This window comes from Rhinatrema bivittatum, chromosome 3 (assembly GCF_901001135.1).
Source record: "Rhinatrema bivittatum chromosome 3, aRhiBiv1.1, whole genome shotgun sequence".
In the NCBI taxonomy this organism is placed as follows: Eukaryota; Metazoa; Chordata; class Amphibia; order Gymnophiona; family Rhinatrematidae; genus Rhinatrema; species Rhinatrema bivittatum.
This window is the reverse complement of record NC_042617.1, coordinates 217,242,670-217,261,624: the sequence shown is the minus strand read 5'-3', so window position 1 is coordinate 217,261,624 and position 18,955 is coordinate 217,242,670. Positions and strand designations below refer to the sequence as shown.

The 18,955-nt window shown below is 44.4% G+C and overlaps 1 protein-coding gene across 2 annotated transcripts in view; it reads right to left on the bottom strand.

Moving 5' to 3' along the window:
- The window catches only part of GNPAT (glyceronephosphate O-acyltransferase), a 269,454-nt gene that overhangs the window by 241,351 nt on the left and 9,148 nt on the right, over positions 1-18,955 (bottom strand). The window contains exon 2 of one of the 2 annotated variants that reach the window (XM_029594197.1): positions 14,167-14,358. In XM_029594197.1, the coding sequence (XP_029450057.1) occupies positions 14,167-14,358 (192 nt within the window). The remainder of the gene's footprint in view (positions 1-14,166; positions 14,359-18,955) is intronic. The other variant, XM_029594198.1, reaches the window with a different exon arrangement.

The following is an 18,955-nucleotide window of genomic DNA, read 5'->3' as shown; positions in this document are numbered from 1 at the left end:
GGGAATCTTTGGGGTTTTGATTCCTGCAATTCCTTTCAGTTCTATGCCAAATAACCCCCCACCCCAAAAAAGGGGAGCTTGCACAGGTGGGCTATGGACACAGTCTGCTACCCAGCTGCATAGCCCCAAGAATCTCCTAGTCGCTCTGCCCGGAGACTACCAATCTCGAAGACAGTCTGGTCTAATTGAATAGTGTGTCTGCCAGGAAGACCAGCACTAATGCTAGATACTGCTTCCTGACTTTGGGGGAGCTAAATACAGCATAGGGCTGACAGTGCCATACAGCCGCTACAAACTGATGCCTGAATTGCCTTCCTGTGGCAAAGGTCCATTTGAGCAGGGATTCAATCTTCCAATCTTGCAGATCCTTCAGGGCCATATCTCCCTCCACGGGGTTGGTCCTAAGTGCTATAGCTGAAATTACCACGTCCACCTTCAGGATTCTCAGCAGATTTTCCTGTTCTTCTGCGGGCAGGGCAAACAATTTCCCTATAACCTTGCCCCCTTTAAGTCTCCATAACCAGTTGTCCCATTCTGCTAATACCATTTGTTTCAGCACATCATGCAGGGTGAAAGCCCTCGAGGGCTCTCTCATTCCCTGCAATATGGGGTCCCTTTCTGCGGACTTACTAGATTTAGTACCAGAGATCTCTACTGCTTCCTCATCCCTGTAATGAGCACTCTGGAGCCGGATAATCATGGAGCTTTCGTCTTACAAAGAGGCTTGGTTCCTCATCTTGTGAGGATAGGACTCACCTCCCCACCCAGTTCTGAATCCATAAGTGGCCACCTCTCCTCCCCAGACTCAAGTGTAGAATTGGGAACCAAGGAGAGTCCCAGTCTCAGGTGTTTCGACCCTCAGAGGATCCTGGGACAGGGATCCTAATATAGCCACCAGTCCAGGCTTCTGCATGGCACAGAATGCCTCATGCATCATGAGAAAAAGGATGGGGAGAACCCCTTTGCACAACCTCCAAGGGACTCCCTGGCTAGTTCTACCTCAGGGCCCAATCTACCACTTATACCTTCTCCCGAGACATTCTCTCACAGAGGAGGCAAAGGCAAAGGCCTTAGCTGTCCCAATGGCAATTGCTCCTCCTCCCCTGGGAGCATCATCCCTGCCTCAAGTTCTGCTCATGGAGCTTCCACGACAACAGAGGTATCTATAAAGTCCGGCCTGCCTCCATGTCGCAGGCCAGAAAGATATGGCCCACCACCATAGGTTGTCTGCTGTTTTTTTTTTTGCTGCTTACAGGACACCTCCAGCCCCATTACATTGCCTGTTTCCTCTATTTCTTTTTCTTAATTTAAGTCTGCCTGCCGCACCTGTCTTGGGTCAGCGTGGCCAACTTGTAAACCTCCGATCCCTCTCTTCGACAACATTCAGGAACTTGCCCTACTGGGAGGATGCTTCTTTCAGCTGTAGCCCCGCACAATGGCAGCTGCCGAGGCTCTATTAGCACCAGCATCTCTCTTGCTTCCCCTCCCCCCTTTGCTTTTTTAAGCTTTACTATACTTAAACACACAGGCAAGTAGTACCACGATGGAAAATCAGGGAGAGGGAAAAAAAAGTAGAGGAAGGAGAGACCTCAGGTCCCATGGGAAAGGAGGGCCCTTCCTAAGTGGATCACAACCCAAAGGAACAGGGGTCCTACCCTAGGATCCTCAACTGCAGACGGGGGGAGGGGGAGCCTCCTGGGAGGAAACTATACTAGGGGAAGTTACCCTGAAGGATAGTTGCCCCAGCAGCTTCAGGACATAACCAGGCCAAGTGCTCTGGGTGTAATTCTTTGCTGTTTTTTCTTTTTCTCTCTTTCTAGAGTGCAGCTGTCGGAGACAGATAGCAGCTGGTAATCTCTTCGACAACTCCTCTTATGATCAAGAATAAAGTCATCAAGGGGGCATGCCCTCTGTCTCAGACTGCTGAGAAGGAGGGAATTCCCTAGTGTAACAGACTGGTCTAACAGACAATAAGGTACAGAGAAGGGCAACCAAAATGATAAAGGGGATGGAACAGCTCCCCTATGAGGAAAGGCTGAAGAGGTTAGGGCTGTTCAGCTTGGAGAAGAGACGGCTGAGAGGGGATATGATAGAGGTCTTTAAGATCATGAGAGGTCTTGAACGAGTAGATGTGACTTGGTTACACTTTCAAATAATAAAAGGACTAGGGGGCATTCCATGAAGTTAGCAAGTAGCACATTTAAGACTAATTGGAGAAAATTCTTTTTCACTCAACACAATAAAGCTCTGGAATTTGTTGCCAGAGGATGTGGTTAGTGCAATTAGTGTAGCTGGGTTCAAAAAAGGTTTGGATAAGGTCTTGGAGGAGAAGTCCATTAATGGCTATTAATCAATTTTACTTAGGAAATAGCCACTGCTATTAATTGCATCAGTAGTATGGGTTCTTCTTAGTGTTTGGGTAATTGCCAGGTTCTTATGGCCTGGATTGGCCTCTGTTGGAAACAGGATGCTGGACTTGATGGACCCTTGGTCTGACCCAGCATGGCAACTTCTTATTTTATGGAATATCTTTTCAGCAGCACTGAAAATATTGCCACAAAGAGCACAACGTGATCAACTTCCCCCTTGGCCCCAAACAACGGCCTTCCCTCGGCCCCTTTACAATTCCTGCAGAATGAGTCAACATGCCTGGCTCTGCACTACCCATACTTGTGACCTTGCTCCATGCCTGGGTGTCTTCGAGGAAAACAGAGGGGAGTGATGAAGGTCACAGTCTGTGCCGTTCTGCCAGCTTTGCTGTGGCTTTGTTTTTCCTGTGTAACTGAAGCTCCTCTCAGCAGTCGGGAAATGTAGCCCTGTTAAAAACTCCAATTACCCTGGGGACAGGCGATCAGTCAGCTCAGATTATTGTCCTGCTGAAGAGTCCCCTGACACGGTCTGGGCTTCTCCTGGGGAAATCAACTTTGAATAAAGATGTTGTCCCAGGATCCCCAACTTCCTCAACATTTCTGCTGGACCAGACGATTCCTACCATCTGCTACAAGCAGATAATTACTGACACCTTCCCTGCTATACCAAGCAATACAGAGAAGGACATCTGGACAAACAGCTTACCCTCTGCCTCCATCTCCTGGTAGGAGGGAAAAATCCCACTTGCTGGACAGGTCTGACAGGACAGTGAGGAAACAGATTTTTTAAATTTATATTCTGCCTTGCATGACACTTCAAAGCGGATTACATTCAGGTAAGAAAATGCTATACTGAACATAAATTGCCATACTAGGTGAGAACAAGAGTCCAAAAGTGGCTAATCCAGGTTACAAGTACCTGGCAAGTACCCAAAGAGTAAATAAATCCCACGCTACTAATGCTAGTAATAAGTAGTGGCTATTCCCCACGTCAGCTTTATTAATAGCAGTTTATGGACTTTTCCTCCAGGAACGTATCCAAACCTTTTTTAAACCCAGCTACACTAACTGCCTTAATCACATTCTCCGGCAATGAATTCAAGAGCTTAACTGTGCATAGATTTGTTTTAAATGTGCTATTTGCTAACTTCATGGAGTGACAGTCTTTGTATTATCTGAAAGAGTAAATAACTGATTCATATTTACCCATTCTAATCTTCTCTTGATTTTAGAGATCTCTATCATATCCCCCTCAGCTGCCTCTTCTCCAAACAGAACAGCCCTAACCTCTAGCCTTTCCCTCCATTCCACCCCCTTTAACATTTTGGTCGACTTTCTCTGTACCTTTCACAGTGCAACTATATCTTTTTTCAGATGCAGTGACCAGAGCTGCACATAGTACTCAAGGGGGGTAATTTTCAAAGGAGTTACGCGCATAAATGTAACTACTATTGTAGCAATTTTCAAAAGCCATTTACTCACGTAAAGTGCACTTATGCGAATAAATCCTATGGACGATTCAATGGCATATATTGTAGCAATTTTCAAAAGCCCACTTACTCGAGTAAAGTGCATTTACATGCGTAAAACCCAGATTTACGCATGTAAATGCTTTTTAAAATCTGGCCCAAGATGCGGAGCAATACAGAGGTATTATGACATTAATTTTATTTATCATTCCTTTCCTAATAATTCTTAATATTCTGTTTGCTTTTTTGACCACTGCAGCAAACTGAGCTAATGATTTCAATATATTGTCTACAATGACGCCTGGATCCTTTTCCTGGGTGGTAATTCGTAATGTAGAACTTAACATCGTGTAACTACAGCATGGGTTATTTTTCCCTATGTGCATCACTTTGCACTTGTCCACATTAAATTTCATCTGCTATTTGGATGCCAAGTCTTCCAGTTTAACAAGGTCTTCCTGCAATTTATCACAATCTGCTAGTGATTTAACAACCCTGTCACGGTTTTGCCTGCTATGCAGTCTCCCTGTGCCAAGATTCAGCCTGCTGTGCAGACTTCCTTCCACCAGTTCTGTGAGCCTTACTCACTACCTTCCCAGTTACCTCCTCGCTGACTACATTACACCCAAGCCTCATCCTGTCCAGTGCCTCAGTGGCTCTTAATTGAGTGGCTCTTCACCTTGGCTCTCTAACCTGGCCACTCTTTTCCTTGCACTTCTGCCTTGAGGCCTTTCTTGGTCTCCTATCTTGCTCTGTGGCTTCTCTTGGCCTCTTACATTGCTTTGGGCACTTCCAGGCCTTCTAGCCTAGTCTGTGCCCTCCTGAACTTTCCTGTCTTACCATGCGGCCTCCAGGCCTACTAGGATTACCTTGTTAGCCTTGTGCCCTGTTGGACTTGCTTGTTTCCTACTGCCTGTCTAGTCCTGTCCCTGTCCGGTCCCTGTCTAGTCTTGTCTTTGCCTGTGCTCTGTGTCCTAGCCCCTATCTGTACTCTGTATCCAGCACCAGCCTGTGCTCTGTACCTAACCCTGCCTCATCCAGCCAGCCTTGTCTCATCCAACCTGATGTTCCACAAAAGACAAGTCCTATCATCCCTCAGAACCCAAGGGCTCAACTTGCGGGGGAAGGTGGTTGGTTAGGCAGAAAACTAGCCCCAGTCCTGACATGCAGCCCTGTACCGTGCCTCTGTGGGGGTGCTCCTTGACTTCAGCCTGACAGCCCATGGCACTCGGAATAATTTTGTTTCATCTGCAAATCTGATCACCTTCCTCATCATTCCCCTTTCCAGATAAGTTATAAATATATTAAAAAGCATCAGTCCCAGTACAGATCCCTGAGGCACTCCACTGTTTATATTTCTCCATCGAGAAAAACAATTTAATCCTACTCCCTGTTTCATTATTTTAACCAGTTTCCAATCCACAAAAATCCTCCTATCCCATGAATTTTTAATTTTCCTAGGAGTCTCATGTGGAACTTAGTCAAATGCCTTCTGAAAATCTAAATACACTAAAATCTATCGGCTCACCTTTATCCATGTTTATTAACCCCTTCAAAAAAATGTAACGGGTGTTTGAGGCAAGACTTCCCTTTTGTAAATCCATGCTGTGCCCCATTAAACCATGCGTATCTATATGTTCTGTGATTTTGTTCTTTAGAATAGTTTCTATGACTTATCCTGGCACTCAAGTCAGGCTCACTGGTCTACAGTTTCTATGATCCCCCTTGAAGCCCTTTTTATATAATCGGATTACAGTGGCCACCCACCAGTCTTCAGGTGCAATGGGTGATTTTAATGATAGGTTACAAATTATTACTACTAGGTCTGAAATTTCATTTTTCAGTTCTTTCAGAACCCTGGGGTATATATCATCTGGTCCAAGCAATTTGCTACTCTTCAGTTTGTCAGTCTACCCTTCAAGGTTCACCATGATTTGGTTCAGTTCATTTGAATCATCACCCTTGAGAACTGTTTCAGGAACAGGTATCTCCCAAACATCATCATTAGTAAACAACGAAGCATAGAATTAATTTAGTCTTTCCTCAATGGTCTTATCTTTCCCAAGTGCCCCTTTAACCCCTTGATCATCTAGTGGTCCAACTGACTCCCTCACAGGCTTCCTGCTTCAGATGTATTTTTTAAAAAATTTTATTATGAGTTTTTACCTCTATGGCCGGCTTCCTATCAAGTTCTCTTAACCTAACTTATCAATGTTTTACATTTAACTGGCCAGTACTTCTGCTTTTTCCTATTTTCTTGTGATGCATCCTCCTTCCGATTTTGGAAGGAAGTTCTTTTGGCTAAAATAGTCTCTCACCTTGCCTTTTAATCATGCCATCAGTCATTTGGCTTTCTTCTGATCTTTTTTAATGCATGCAATACATCTGGACTGGGCCACTAAGATGGTATTTTTAAACAATGCCCATACCGGTTGTACATTCAACCTCTGTACCTGCACCTTTCAGTTTTTTTTTCTATTTTCCTCATTTTGTCAGTCTTCCTTTTGAAAGTTTAGTGCTAGAGCTGTAGATTTACTTAATGCCCCCCTCCAGTTATTAAGACATAATAACAAGCCATACTGGGTCAGACCAAGGGTCCATCAAGCCCAGCATCCTGTCTCCAACAGTAGAAAATCCAGGCCATAAAACCTGGCAAGTACCCCAAAACTAAGTCTATCCCATGTTACTGTTGCTAGAAAATAGCCACTGCTATTACTAAGTCAGCTTAATTAATAGCAGGTAATGGACTTCTCCTCCAAGAACTTATCTAATCCTTTTTTAAACCTACCTACACTAACTACACTAAGCTGGAAAGCTATGAGCACAAATGCTCGTAGTTTAGTCAATAAAATCCCAGATCTGCAAGCCCTAATGATAGAGGCAGACTTGGACATTGTTGCTGTCACGGAAACGTGGTTCACGGAATCTCATGATTGGGATACGGCAATACCAGGCTATAACTTATTAAGGAAGGACAGAGGACAGGAAAGGGGGAGGAGAGGCTCTTTATGTCAGAAACAATATCCAAGCATCTGAGCTGCAAGGAAGATAGGGCAAAGAAGCAGCACTATGGGCTGACCTAAAAAAAGATGATGGGGCTTCCGTTTCTAATGGAGTGATTTACAGGCCTCCAAATCAAATGGAAGGGCTTGACAAAGCTCTAGTTGAAGACATACAAAAGATGGGAAAGAAGGGAGAAGTGGTGATTGTTGGAGATTTTAATCTGCTGGATGTAGACTGGAGAATCCCTTCTGCAGAATCTAACAGTAGTAGAGAGATAGTGGATGCCCTGCAAGGGGCTCTGTTCAAACAAATGGTAAGGGAACCCACGAGGGAGGGAGCTATACTCGACTTAGTTCTCACTAATGGAGATAACGTCTCTAATGTCCAGGTGGGTGCCCACCTCAGCACCAGTGATCATCATACAGTATGGTTTCATATCACAAATAAGATACGGAGAAGTAGCACGAAGATTCGAGTTTTGCAGTTCAAAAACACAGACTTTGATGAAATGGGGGAAGTACCTGGAGGAAGAACTAGAAGGCTAGGAGAACAAGAGAGATGTGGAACAACAGTGGACCAAACTAAAAGGAGCAATTACCAAGGCAACGAATCTATATGTTAGAAAAGTAAATAAAAGCAAGAGAAAAATGAGACCTACCTGGTTCTCAAAGGAGGTGGCTGACAAAATAAAAGCTAAAAGAACAGCGTTCAAGAAATATAAAGAATCCCAAAGAGAAGAACACAAGGAAGAATATCTGGTGGAACTGAGGGAGACAAAGAAAGCAATCAAGAAAGCGAAAATTCAAGTGGAAGAAAGGATTGCCAAAGAGGTAAAGCAAGGTGACAAAACATTTTTCAGATACATCAGTGAAAGGAGAAAAGTCCAAAGTGGTATACTGAAATTGAAAGGTGAAAAGGATCAATGGGTGGAGACAGATGAAGAAATGGCAGAAATATTAAATGAATACTTCAGCTCGGCATTCACTAAAGAAGACCCCGGAGAAGGACAGACACTAGTCAACAAGAAACTGGAGGGAAACGGAATGGATGAAACTCTGTTTACGGAAGAGAATGTTTGGGGAGAGCTAGGAAAGCTGAAGGTGGACAAAGCCATGGGGCCTGATGAGGTTCATCCCAGGATACTGAGGGAGCTCAGAGATGTGCTGGCTGCTCCGCTGTGTGACCTATTCAATAGCTCCCTCGAAATGGGAGTGGTGCCGAGTGATTGGAGAAGAGCGACAGTGGTCCCGCTTCACAAGAGCGGGAGCAGACAAGAGGCTAGAAACTACAAGCTGGTTAGCCTCACCTCGGTGGTGGGAAAGATATTGGAGTCAATGCTGAAGGAAAGAATTGTGAACTATCTAGAAGCAGCAGAATTAATGGACCAGAGGCAGCATGGTTTCAACCAAGGGAAGGTCTTGTCAGACAAATCTGATCGACTTTTTTGATTGAATGACTAAGGAATTGGATCAAGGAAGAACACTCGATGTCATCTACTTGGATTTTAGCAAAGCTTTTGATACGGTCCCGAACAGGCTGGTGAATAAAATGAGAATCTTAGGAGTGATTGCCAAGGTGGTGGCCTGGATTGCAAACTGGTTGATGGACAGAAGACAATGTGTGACTGTAAATGGAACTTACTCTGAAGAGAAAGCGGTGTTAAGTGGAGTGCCGCAAAGATCGGTGTTGGGACTGGTCCTGTTCAATATCTTTGTGAGTGACATTGCGGACGGGATAGAAGGTAAGGCTTGTCTTTTTGCGGATGACACTAAGATCTGCAACAGAGTGGACACGCCGGAAGGAATGGAGAGAATGAGACGGGATTTAAGGAAACTGGAAGAGTGGTCAAAGATATGGCAGCTGAGATTCAATGCCAAGAAGTGCAGAGTCATGCATATGGGGTGTGGAAATCCGAAAGTACAGTATTCGATAGTGGGGGGGGGGGGGGGGGCTGGTGTGCATGGAGCAGGAGAGAGACCTTGGGGTGATAGTGTCTAACGATCTGAAGTCGGCGAAACAAATGTGACAAGGCGATAGCTAAAGCCAGAAGGATGCTGGGCTACATAGAGAGAGGAATATCGAGCAAGAAAAGAGAAGTGATTATCCCCTTGTACAGGTCCTTGGTGAGGCCTCACCTGGAGTACTGTGCTCATTCTGGAGACCGTATCTCCGAAGGGACAGAGACAGGATGGAAGCGGTCCAGAGAAGGGCGACCAAAAAGGAGGAGGGTCTTCACCGAATGACTTACGAGGAGCGATTGAAGAATCTAAATATGTACACCCTGGAGGAAAGGAGGAGCAGAGGTGATATGATACAGTCTTTCAGATACTTGAAAGGTTTTAATGATCTAAAAAGACAATGGCAAACCTTTTCCATTGGAAAAAAAATCAGCAGAACCAGGGATCATGATTTGAAACTCCAGGGAGGAAGACTCAGAACCAATGTCAGGAAGTATTTCTTCACTAAAGTCTAAAGGATGTGAATGAAGAGAAGAGGCATGGGGGTAGCTTGCGGAAATTACGGCTACTACCTGGAGATTAATACCCTTGTTCAATAAACACACTCACTGTCAATGCAACTCCAGCATTGCTCTATGCTTCATCGGCAAGAGGAAATGTGGAAAAAAAGGATTTGCATTCACAAAAAAACCAGGGAGTAGCTTGCTTGTTGCGGCGGTTACTACCCCAAACCAAATAAGTCTGATACTTCACTTCAATGCATATCCAGCATAGCTCTCTGCTTCAACGGCGGCGGGGGGGGGGGCAAGGAAAGAGGAAAAGAGGATTTATATTCAGGCAACAACCAACAAGGAACGAATTATATAGTCTGGGCAAACAATTATGGGAGTAGCTTGCTTGTTACGGCGGATACTACCTTGAATCAATTAAGCCGGATACTTCACTGGGAATACATATCCAGCGTAACGCGCTGCTTCAACGGCAGGGGGAATAAAGAAAAGAGGAATTATATTCAGACAACTAACAAGGACTGAATGGCACAGGCTGGGTAAACAAATAAGCGTGGGAGTAACTTGCTTATTGCAGCAGTTGCTACCCCTGACCGATTGAGCTGGATGCTTCGCTTGGATGCAGCTCCAGCGCTGCTCTCTACATCGATGGCAGGGGTGGAGGGAAACTGGAAACAGGCAGTTGCTGATGGGGGCCAAGAGTAACAGATAAGGATGAGGAAAAAAAAAAAAAGTGTGAGAGCTTGCTGGGCAGACTGGATGGGCCGTTTGGTCTTCTTCTGCTGTCATTTCTATGTTTCTATAACCACATCCCCTGGCAACAAATTCCACAGTTTAATTGTGCATTGAGTGAAAAAGACTTCTCCGATTAGTTTTAAATGTGCCACATGCTAACTTCATGGAGTGCCCCCTAGTCCTTCTATTAACTGAAAGAGTAAATAACCGATTCACATTTACCCGTTCTAGACCTCTCATGATTTTAAACACCTCGATCATATCCCCCCTCAGCCGTCTCTTCTCCAAGCTGAAAAGTCCTAACCTCTTTAGTCTTTCCTCATAGGGGAGCTGTTCCATTCCCCTTATCATTTTGGTAGCCCTTCTCTGTACCTTCTCCATTGCAATTATATCTTTTTTGAGTGGCGGCGACCAGAACTGCACACAGTATTCAAGGTGCAGTCTCAACATGGAGCGATACAGAGGCATTATGACATTTTACATTTTATTCACCATTCCCTTTCTAATAATTCCCAACATTCTGTTTGCTTTTTTTGACTGCCACAGCACACTGAGCTGACGATTTCAATGTATTATCCACTAGGATGCCTAGATCTCTTGCCCGGGTAGTAGCTCCTAATATGGAACTTAACTTCGTGTAACTATAGCATGGGTTATTTTTCCCTATATGCATCACCCTGCACTTATCCACATTAAATTTCATCTGCCATTTGGATGCCCAATTTTTCAGTCTCACAAGTTCTTCCTGCAATTTTTCACAATCCGTTTGTGATTTAACTACTCTGAATAATTTTGTATCATCTGCAAATTTGATTACCTCACTTGTCATATTCCTTTCCAGATCATTTATAAATATATTGAAAAGCATGGGTCCCAATACAGATCCCTGAGGCACTCCACTGCCCACTCCCCTCCACTGAGAAAATTGTCCATTTAATCCTACTCTCTGTTTCCTGTCTTTTAGCCAGTTTGTAATCCATGAAGGACATCACCACCTATCCCATGACTTTTTACTTTTCCTAGAAGCCTCTCATGAGGAACTTTGTCAAACGCCTTCTGAAAATCCAAGTATACTACATCTACCGGTTCACCTTTATCCACATGTTTATTAACTCCTTCAAAAAAGTGAAGCAGATTTGTGAGGCAAGAGACTTACCTTGGGTAAAGCCATGCTGAATTTGTTCCATTAAACCATGTCTTTCTATATGTTCTGTGATTTTGATATTTAGAACACTTTCCACTATTTTTCCTGGCACTGAAGTCAATTTGATCATGTTATGAATGCTGAGATGTCCCACCATCATTACCTCTCGCACCAGATCCTGTGTTCCACTAAGAATGAGATCTAAAATGGTTCTCCCTCTCGTTTCCTGAACCAATTGCTCCATGTCATGGATATGAACCCTGAGGTTGTGATTGCACTTTTGGGTTCCGGGGGCCAGCAAGGCTTAGGAAAAAGTCCCACAAGGAGAAGTCCATGAGAGTTCAAGTACAGGCCAGGGGTTGAGAAAGGCAGCAAAACAACGAAGTCCGGGTCCAGTCAGGCAGTGAAAAGATTATTCTGGGTCCAGTCCAAGGGTCAAGGCAGGCAGCAAACCAGAAAGAGTGGCTGGAGTCCAAAGCAGAGGTCAAAAACTGAAGAATCTGGCAAAGACAAACTAGGACACCAATGGCAAAGCACGACAGGGCAGATCAGGCAAAGAAAGGGCAGAGCAGGGGAATAGATACATTCCAGAACAAAAACAAGGCATGCACAGACATGGACTGGACAAAGACAAGGCAAAGGCAGGAAGAGGCCAACGAGATGAGGTATCCAGGAGACACAGAAACATGCACTGCAGACTAGGCAGAGGACCTTTTAAGGCAGGGAATGGCTGTGCCGGGAAAGCTATAAGGGGCCCGGTATGTGATGTTATCAAAAGGTGACTTGGGGATTTTCCCCACCATGGGCTCTTTAAGCATTGGTGCGCACCACTTGTCTAAAGGGCACCCTGGGAGGAGCAGGAACATGGTGGCATCCTCAGGCAAATGCCAGTGTTGCGATGTTCTAAGGTGAGTTGGCCGACTCACCCTAAAACACTGCAACACTAGGGTGAGTCATTCGACTCCATGACGCAGACATTTATTTCAACCAGGAACTTTACCTCCCTAGCATATCCATATATTACATTTACACAGTCAATATTGGGGAAATTGAAATCTCCCATTATTACTGCACTGCCAAATGTGTTGCTTCTCTAATTTTTCTTAGCATTTCACCATCCATCTGATCATTTTTGCCACATGGACAGTAGAATACCCGTATTGCTATACACTTCCCCAACAAACATGGGATTTTTACCCATATAGATTCTACTGTGCATTTAGTCTCCTGCAGGACCTTTATCCTGTTGGACTCTCTACCATCCCAAACAAAGCGCCACCCTCCCATCAAGTTGATCCACTCTGTCATTGCAATATAATTTGTACCCTGGTATAGAACTGTCCCAATGATTATCCTCCTTCCGCCAGGTCTCCAAGATGCCAATGATCTCTGTCTCTCTCATCATTCACTGCTATACACCCTTACTCTCCCTTCTTACTTCATAAACTTCTGGTATTGCAAACAGACATTTCAAGAAAGTTTTTTGTTTGTATTATCAACAGGGATAATTTGGAATCTTTTAACAGAAATGGACTACTTTTGCTTGTATTGGAACCTCTCTTTTGGGATGGCCTAACTCTCCTGTTTCATTAGTATCCTTCGAGATACCTCCTACCTAACCATGCACTGTTGAGTTTTCCCCCTTGTCTAGTTAAAAAGTTGGTCTACCTCCTTTTTAAAGGTTAGTACCAGCAACCTGGTTCCACCCTGTGTAAGGTGGAGCCCGTCCTTTCAGAAGAGACTCCCCCATCCCCAAAAGGTTTTCCAGTTCCTTAGAAAAAAAATTAATCCTTCTTCTTTGCACCATTACCTCATCCACGCATTGAAACTCCAGAGCTCTGCCTGCCTCTGGGGTCCTGCATGTGGAGCATTTCAGAGAATGCTATCCTGGAGGTTTTGAATTTCAACTTTCCATCTAAAAACCAAAATTTGGCTTCCAGAACATAAGAACATGCCATACTGGGTCAGACCAAGGGTCCATCAAGCCCAGCACCCTGTTTCCAACAGTGGCCAATCCAGGCTACAAGTACCTGGCAAGTACCCAAAAATTAAGTCTATTCCATGTTACCGTTGCTAGTAATAGCAGTGGCTATTTTCTAAGTCAACTTAATTAATAGCAGGTAATGGACTTCTCCTCCAAGAACTTATCCAATCCTTTTTTAAACACAGCTGTACTAACTGCACTAACCACATCCTCTGGCAACAAATTTCAGAGTTTAATTGTGCGTGGAGTGAAAAAGAACTTTCTCCGATTAGTTTTAAATGTGCCACATACTAACTTCATGGAGTGCCCCCTAGTCTTTCTATTATCCGAAAGAGTAAATAACCGATTCACATCTACCCTTTCTAGACCTCTCCCATACCGTCCTATGTCACTGGGCCTATATGTACCACAACAACCAGCAACTCCCTGTCAAAATTCCTTTCTAGGTGATGTGTGAGGTACTGTAGTTATTTTCTTGTTCCCAAAAAGCTTATAATCTAAGGGCCCTGTTTACTAAGCAGTTTTCCCAGAGACAAAAACACAGGCCCCTACGTTTGTATCTGAAACAATGGAGGGTAAAGTGACTTGTCCAAGGTCAAAAGGAGCATCAGCAGGATTTGAACCCTGGCTTCCCTGTTCACAGCCCACTGCTGAAATCACTAGGCTCCTCTTCCATATCATTATCATCTTGGTAGTAATAAGACTGGGCACCAATAAACATGTCTTTAAATGGCATATGGAACAGTGCAGCAGAAAGTCACAAACATTTCTCTCAAGCAATTAATTTGTAGTTGCAGAGCTCAGAACTTTGTTTGCTTGATTTAATTTTAAAGATTCATCTCTCATCAGTCTGGTGTTCTGGGCATCCAAATTACTTCTATGCTACTGCTAACCACAAATTTCTCCATTCATGTGCTTTTACAAATGAACACACATAACCTGTTAGGTAAGCAAGCTGGTAGAGGCCTCCCAATCCCCTAGCACTGCAGCCCCACCTGTTTGATGACATACTGCACTTGCTCAGATTGCAGTACGGACATCTTGATGGTCCCGGGCTTGCAAGGTGATAGGCCCTTGTAAACGGTTGGTGTGTAACACCTCATGGCATATCGAATGTCACTGGACTGCCGCCTCTCTTCCAAGATGTCTTCAAACTCATCCTTTTTCTTGGAGGAGAGCTCCTTCTGCTGGGAACAAGTAAACAAAAAATGAAGCAGTCGTCAACTCAATCCTTTCACTAACTTCTCAATCAGGATATTAAAGGATTTTGTTTTGCTCCACTTTTTATCATGTGGGATGATCCAGAAAAATCCATCATTCCTTTAAGCAGTATTTTTTTTAAATGGGAAGTTTAATCCCCCTGCTTTGGCCAGGGTTGGAACGTTTGCATCTCCCCAGTGTAGCATGGTGGTAGGATATTAATACCCTTTCTTTTCTCCCCCCATATTGTACAGGTTCTCAGTCTCAAGCAAAATGGCTCACATCTTTCATTTCATCTTAGCCAAAAAGAGACTGAGAAGTGATTGCTTTGACTGTTGTACTTAAAATAAAAGTTAAAATAGATACAAGAGAGCTCACATTCCATCTGCAATTTATTCCACTTCTGCTTAAAAGCGGTTAGCCAGGGAAGTTTGAGTAATAATACAATTCTGAAGCAAGAGCACAGCACTCAGTTACTAATGTTTATTCCGCTCAAATGCACAAGATCCAAAACAATATCTAAAATACCATAGATTCATAGAACAATCATTTCTTAACTTTTTTTTTTTTTTTTTTTTTTTAATGATATGCTTAAAACAGGACTGTGCTAGCTATTTTGCTGCCCTGGACAAAAAATTACTGTGCTGCCTCACACAACCCCCTACCCCACCCCCAATTCATTCAGTCTCTGTCCTGAGCCCATCTCCCTCCAGAAATCTATACTTTTTAAAAATGACACCTGCCCTCCCCACCACGGAATCCATGGCCAAGGAAAGAGTATAAGGTAACCTAGGAAAACCCTACAGCCCTGCAAGCAAGCCAACCCCCCCCCCCCCCCCCAACACACACACACTCCTTCACCTTCTACAGACACACACAAATTATGCAGCCATTTATAAGGTGAAAGTCCTAGCAGACCATTCCACACTTGCGGGATTCCCCTGCTAGCCAGTAGGTGGAGGCAGAGAACAATTTTCCACACTTTTTTTTTTCTTACATCATTCATGTTGTATATCCTGCGATAGCTGGGAGGTCCCTCAGTAGCCACATGCCCTAGCCTATTAGGATGATATTGGAAAAATTACTTACCTGATAATTTCGTTTTCCTTAGTGTAGACAGATGGACTCAGGACCAATGGGTATTGTACTCTTCTGCTAGCAGATGGGAGACGGAGTCAGATTTCAAAGCTGACATCACTCTACATATACCCGTGCTGGAAGCTTAGCTCTTCAGTATTCTCCTCCTCGAAAAGCCATTGTGAATATATGTTTGCTTACTAACTTGATTAACTTGAATAAACTCGAATAACTTGAATAACTTGAACTGGTTCAACTGATTTTCAAACTGGAGACCGCCAGTGCACTCAATCGATCAACGCCGACACCAGAAGAGACAGTGTGTGTCTTGCGCTAGGGGTAGTCCATGGCTTACCTGTATTACTTTAATCTCGAGGTTGGTTATCCGAGGTTCTCTTTTTTCTGGGGCAGCCGTGGGTAGGATGCTGAGTCCATCTGTCTACACTAAGGAAAATGAAATTATCAGGTAAGTAGTAATTTCTCCATTCCCTAGCGTGTAGGACTCGGGACCAATGGTATGTACAAAAGCTACTTCCGCACAGGGTGGGAGGCTGCCCGAGGCTCACTTAGTACTGCTCTTGTGAATGCTGTGTCCTCCCTGGCCTGAACATTCAGGCGATAAAACCTGGAGAAGGTGTGTATGGAGGACCACGTCGCTGCCCGACAGATCTCGGCAGGTGACAGCAGCTTAGTTTTCACCCAGGAGACTGCCTGGGCTCTTGTAGAACGCGCCTTAATATGTAGAGGTGAGGGCTTTCCTGCCTCTGTGTAGGCTGCCTTGATTACTTCTTTGATCCAGCAGACAATGGTTGCCCGTGATGCCGCTTCCCCTTGCTTCTTCCCGCTGTGAAGAACGAACAGGTGATCTGTTTTACGCACAGGTTCCGATCTTTCCAGGTATTGGTCTAGGAGTCTGCCGACATTCAGATGGCGAAGAAGGCGTGAGTCCTCCGAGTCCTTATGATCATCTGGTGATGGTAGCGTGATGGTTTGGTTCATGTGAAACTGGGAAATCATCTTCGATAAGAATGAGGGGACAGTGCGCAGTTGAATGGTTCCAGGCGTGAACCTAAGGAACGGTTCTTGACAGGATAGTGCCTGAAGTTGGGAGATGCGACAAGCTGAAGAGATTGCCACCAAGAATGCCGTTTTTAATGTTAGGAGGCATAGTGACAGACCACGTGTTGGTCTGAAAGACTCCCTTGTTAGGAAGTCTAATACAATATTGAAATTCCATAGGGGCACCGGCCACTTTAGAGGTAGTCGGAGATGTTTAACTCCTTTCACAAAGCGGGACACATCTGGATGAGTTGATAGTCTGATGCCGTCCACCTCGTCTCTGAAGCAGGCCAACGCGGCGACTTGGACTTTGAGGGAGTTGAGAGACAACCCCTTCTTCATCCCATCCTGAAAGAACTCCAGGATTATGGGAATTTTGGCTGTCCGCGGGTGGGTCCCACGGTCTTCACACCAGTCTTCGAATACTCTCCGGATCCGTACGTAAGATAGGGATGTGGAAAACTTGCGTGCTTGGAGCAAGGTGTCAATGACCAGACTGAGTAAGCCCGCTTCTTCAGGCTAGCCCATACTGTTAAGAGAGAATCGAGACGGATCTTCGTTGAAAATCGGGCCCTGGTGGAGAAGGTCCCTGTGTGGAGGTAGGCACAGAAGGTTTCCCGCAAGTAGTCTTCACCGCCGCACTCGGTATTGCGCCCACTGCCTCTCAGCCACTCCCATTCCTGGGGGCTAAGTCCACGCCGGGGGCTGGCTACGGACCGAGGCTTACCCCTGAGGGATCTTGGAAATCACCCCCGGTCGAGAATTCCTGAGGAGGGACCCTTAGGTATCACTGCAGGAGAGCGGGGCTCGTCTGTAGAGGTAAAATTTCTTCTATGGTTTGGATTTTCTAACGCTGTGCAAGCGTGTGTAGAGTCCCAAACTGCTATGGAGACGGAGAAATACTGAAGAGCAGAGGTTCCTGCTATCAGGCGTACACTATACCCATTGGTCCTGAGTCCATCTGCTACCGCTAGGAAATTTAATGTCACATATTATCGGTGCATGGTCAGACCAAGATATAATTCCTATTGATGCATCAGAGATTCTGGGCACAAGCAAGTTATCAATAAGAAGCATCTATTCTGGAACAGGAATTGTTGGTGGGGGGGGGGGGCGTGGCAAATAGAAAGTGTAATCCCATGTGTTATGCAAAAAAAACGCCATATATCCACAAGTCCCAAATTTTTTATTAAATCTTTTAATTCCTTACGTTGAATCTTGGAAGTTGAACTCTTTCCCTGAGAAGTAAAAAAATGAGGGTTCAATACTAAATTATAGTCTCCGCTCAGGATGAAATAATCCCTGTTTGTATCTAAATGTGCCTTAAGCTCCTGATGAAATACTGTGTGGTTAATGTTAAGACCATATACATTCACTAATATGTAATTCCTCTGAGGAGTGCTCATTTGTACAATCAGGTATCGCCCTTCCTCGTCTTGGTTTAGTATTTGGAAGTCCGCACAAATTTTGTGAGATACCAATATTCCCACCCCTCCATATTTGTTAGTTAGGGGCTTAAAAAAAAAAAAACCCTTGAGTAATAACGATTTCCCCACAATAGGCTCCCATCTCATCTCCTGTACAATTACATCTGCTTTGAGACGACCCGCCTCCTTAAAAAATAGGCTCCTTTTTCTTGGAGAGTTCAACCCCTTAGCATTGATAGAGACTAGCCTCAGAGTATCCATGCTTGATATAAGCATTGATATTTCTAACTCTATAGAAGCTCCCAAACGTTCCTTACAGCAAGTCCGTGAACCTGAAAAACCCAAATATCCCCATTCCAGTATATACCCCTCTCCATCCCCACATGTAAATAATGAGACAAGAAACCTCTTGGTGTGGATGATCAAAAACCCCCTCAAAACCCCTCACTCCCCTTCCCTCATATCCAGCTATAACCTTGCCAGTTTAACGTGAGTGATAGAAGCGAAGCCACTGACCATCATGTGTAACTTAAGTAACAAACTTTAAAATTTGAAACTCTTAGACTAGTTAAACTATAATTGAACCATCAATCAGAATGTCACATTTGATACGTATAAACCTTGTCTTTACTATTTTAATCCTTGTGGAGGAACCAAATTCAATGGAGCTTAAACGTGAATACTCCTTTATCCGAAGTCCCAGATAGTTCTTATCATTCGGAGTAGAAACTGGCTTCCTTGAAACTTCAACACTGCCCTATTATGTCCCTGGGCATATTTTAATCCACCATCAATTCCAATGAGCAGATGTTCCAAACTCAATGTCTTGTAGGATATGGAACCACCAGAATTTCTGCGTAGCCGTCATCTCCCCGCTGTTGCTCTTTGTCATCTTGGAGTTTCCTTAATTTGCTCCTGTACTGGAGCTTGAGATTTTGATGAAGGAGATGTTAATATCCCAGCTGCCTTGAGAATCTGCTATTTTATGCTCTCCCGCCTCAGGGTCTCAGTAATCATATAA